Raw genomic sequence first — 2,867 nt, 5'->3', positions numbered from 1 at the left:
CCTTCCCCCGAGGCTGGACCACTGGCACACTGACTGCTTTCATCTTCCCCTTCAAGCTATCCTCATGCAGCATCCATTCTAACATCTATTTCTTCCCAGTCTCCAGGTCAGTGTTAAACTTCAGATGCGGGAAAGGACTAGACTGGCTACTGGCACTGGAAACTTTTTGTTGTTGTTGTTGAAGAAAAGGGTGGAATATAATCTTTATTTTACAGGACACTGCAAGATATGAAATTCCACATAGAAATTAGAAACCCACAGACAGGAGAAGCTTCATACAGTATGTACAGCTTGGAAATGTTCAAGTATAGTTTTGTTGTAAAAAGTGCTACAGTAACAAACCACATTTAAAAAGAGTTCTTAGTAGAGAAACAGTAAGACAAACTTAAACCAAACATAGCACACAACAAACAACTTTACGCCTCAGCTGTACAATCTAAAAGTTAAAGGCCCCAGCAGTGCCATCCTGGACTTGGAATGTATAGACTTCAGAGGTAGTTTCTGGCACAACATTTTGATCTTCCTCTTCCTCTACAGAGAAATACTTCTCAATCAGATTTAATGAGGCTTTGTACAGACTCATTTTCATGGTTTTGTAGAGCTTCAGTTTTGTCCAAACCTCCACATTCTTCAATCATTATACTTAGTTTCTCAGTTTCACCTAATTTCTCAGCAGCCTGAAAGATATTTGAAATGGCATCCAGAGTAACCAGAATAATCTCGGTATCTTTCCCACTTAAGATGTTCATCAATGGTTCTATTGTTCCACCGCTTGTGTAATTGGTCACAGCCCATACAGCTTCCTTTTGCGTCTTAAAGTCTGCCTTGGAGAGAACGCCAACAAAGAACGGGACTAACCCATGGTCTACAACTTGCTGCATCTGGTCCTGGTGGCCAGCCGTGATGTTTGACATTGTCCACGTAGCTTCCTTCTGAATGTTAGTTTTGGAGTTTGTTAGCAGACTGGGAACGATGGCAAGTGCTCCCGCATCTATTACAACCTGAGTCTGCTCGTCTGTCCCAGGGACAATATTTCCTGTGGCTCTTAGCGCAGGAGTCACAGTTGGCAGTTCAGCAGCTCCTAAAAGCTTCACAAGTTGGGGTATAACCCCTGTCTTCACAACCATTTCAATTCGTTCATTTGGACCATCAGTAAGGTAGGAAATGGCCCAGCAGGTATCTGCTAATACTTCCGGATCATCATGATGCAGGAGACGAACTAAAGTTGGAAGAATCTGCTCAACAGCATCCGAGGGGGGTGCGGGATTCTTGTTGTGACAAAGATTTGAAAGTGTCCAGATAAGATTATGTAAGTAACCACATGCTAAAGATGACATATCAGGAACCACAAGAAGAGCTAACAGCGGGTCAACTGCACCAGACTTGATAACCAAGTCTCGAAACACTGATCCATCACCTGCAATGTTCCCTGGAGCCCACACAGCTTGTTCACTGATGTGAGCGTGGGGCGATACCAACAGAGAAATGACTGCTGGGACAGCACTGCCATCTACCACCGCCCTGGTCTGTTCTGTTGTCCCAGAAGCAATGTTAGTGAGGGCCCACGCAGATTCAAACTGAATGGGACTACAATCAGTTCTGCCCAAGAAGGACACAAGTTTTGGAATCAAACCAGCCCAGATTATGCTGTCTATGGGGGGCTGCTTTTCCCTAGAAAGCAGTTTCCTAGCAGCTTGACTAGCTTGGAGCTGGCTTTCCAAATTGTTGCTATTTATACCTTTGACAATATCATCAACAGACCAATTTACGGTCCCCTGGTTGTTGCAGTTTTCCTGCAGTGGAGAAGCAGCGTCATCAGGAAAAGAGCTGACATTTCTCCTTTTCAGCATCTGGTGGTCCTTCTTGGCTTTCCTCAGCTCCACATTAACTTCTATTCGGCGCCGCCTCATTTCTGTACTGTCTTTCCCCTTGTTCTTGAATCTGTTAAGGCGGGCAGCTGGTGAATTAGCATTCTCATTGGTGGACATGGTTATGAGACAAAGGGAGAAAGTTCCACAGCTGGCTCAGGCTTCCACAGGAGGCGGTGCGGTGCGCACAAGCTGCGGGTGAGCTGCCCTCAAAACGTCCACCACAGTCAGCCAGAAGATGGTGTCTGGAAACTTTTCTCCATGAATGATTTTTATATGGTTTTGGCAGAAACGTGTAACAGCGGAGAGAAAGATCCTGCTGGCAGGAGAAAATAAAACCTTAACATAACTGTAATGGCCTGAGTGGTGTTTTACATGTTCTGCTTGCTCAAGATTTATGTTAAAGTCAACCTTGCAAAAGAGGCTTTAAAAAAGTCTATCAAGCTGCCAAAATTTCAACAGCTCTTTCTTTCCTATCCAATGACAGTTGGTTTAACAACCTAAACGACCTGGTACGAACTGGCATTTCCCAGCAGTCAAAGACATTGCAGGCCTGGTCTAATTTCACCAAGTAATTTTTCCTTTACTTTGCAGATGCCTGAGTCCTTTTATTCCTCCCCTCCCTCTCCCTCCTCTCTCCCCCTTTCACTCTTATTCTAGCCTCATTCTGTCCAAACTTGGACAGGGCCCAAGGGAAGTGATAGTAATTAATCAAAAGTCATTGAAATTAATGTTTTAATTTGGAGACCACATTTGGAAATGCTCTTTCTTCACCCCATACCCCTCCCCTCAGGCATCCCTGCCAGGCCCTCATCTTGTCACGATCTCTCTGACACCACTAATTGCTGCTGGCTTCTTCCTGAGTTGCTAGTTGTCACTGCTCCATGGGCACCCCCTCCCCAGAGCAGCCTGCTGCCGTGGCCCCCCGGGGGATGGACCAGTCATCAGTGCTGCTCTGAGAACCCCTGCCTCCACCCTCCAGGACTTCTTCCACCCAGG

The 2,867-nt window shown here is 45.7% G+C and overlaps 1 protein-coding gene across 1 annotated transcript; it reads right to left on the bottom strand.

The window, feature by feature from the left end:
* Window positions 1-225: 225 nt before the first annotated feature.
* Window positions 226-2,104, bottom strand: LOC102523725 (importin subunit alpha-1-like). The gene is given in 2 exon segments (XM_032473586.1): window positions 226-575; window positions 577-2,104. Coding segments are annotated over 2 exon segments (1,551 nt in total). The 5' UTR covers window positions 1,989-2,104; the 3' UTR covers window positions 226-436.
* Between the last annotated feature and the right edge of the window lie 763 nt (window positions 2,105-2,867).

This window comes from Camelus ferus, chromosome 35 (genome assembly GCF_009834535.1).
Source record: "Camelus ferus isolate YT-003-E chromosome 35, BCGSAC_Cfer_1.0, whole genome shotgun sequence".
Taxonomy (NCBI): Eukaryota; Metazoa; Chordata; class Mammalia; order Artiodactyla; family Camelidae; genus Camelus; species Camelus ferus.
This window is presented reverse-complemented; position numbering and strand designations above follow the sequence as displayed.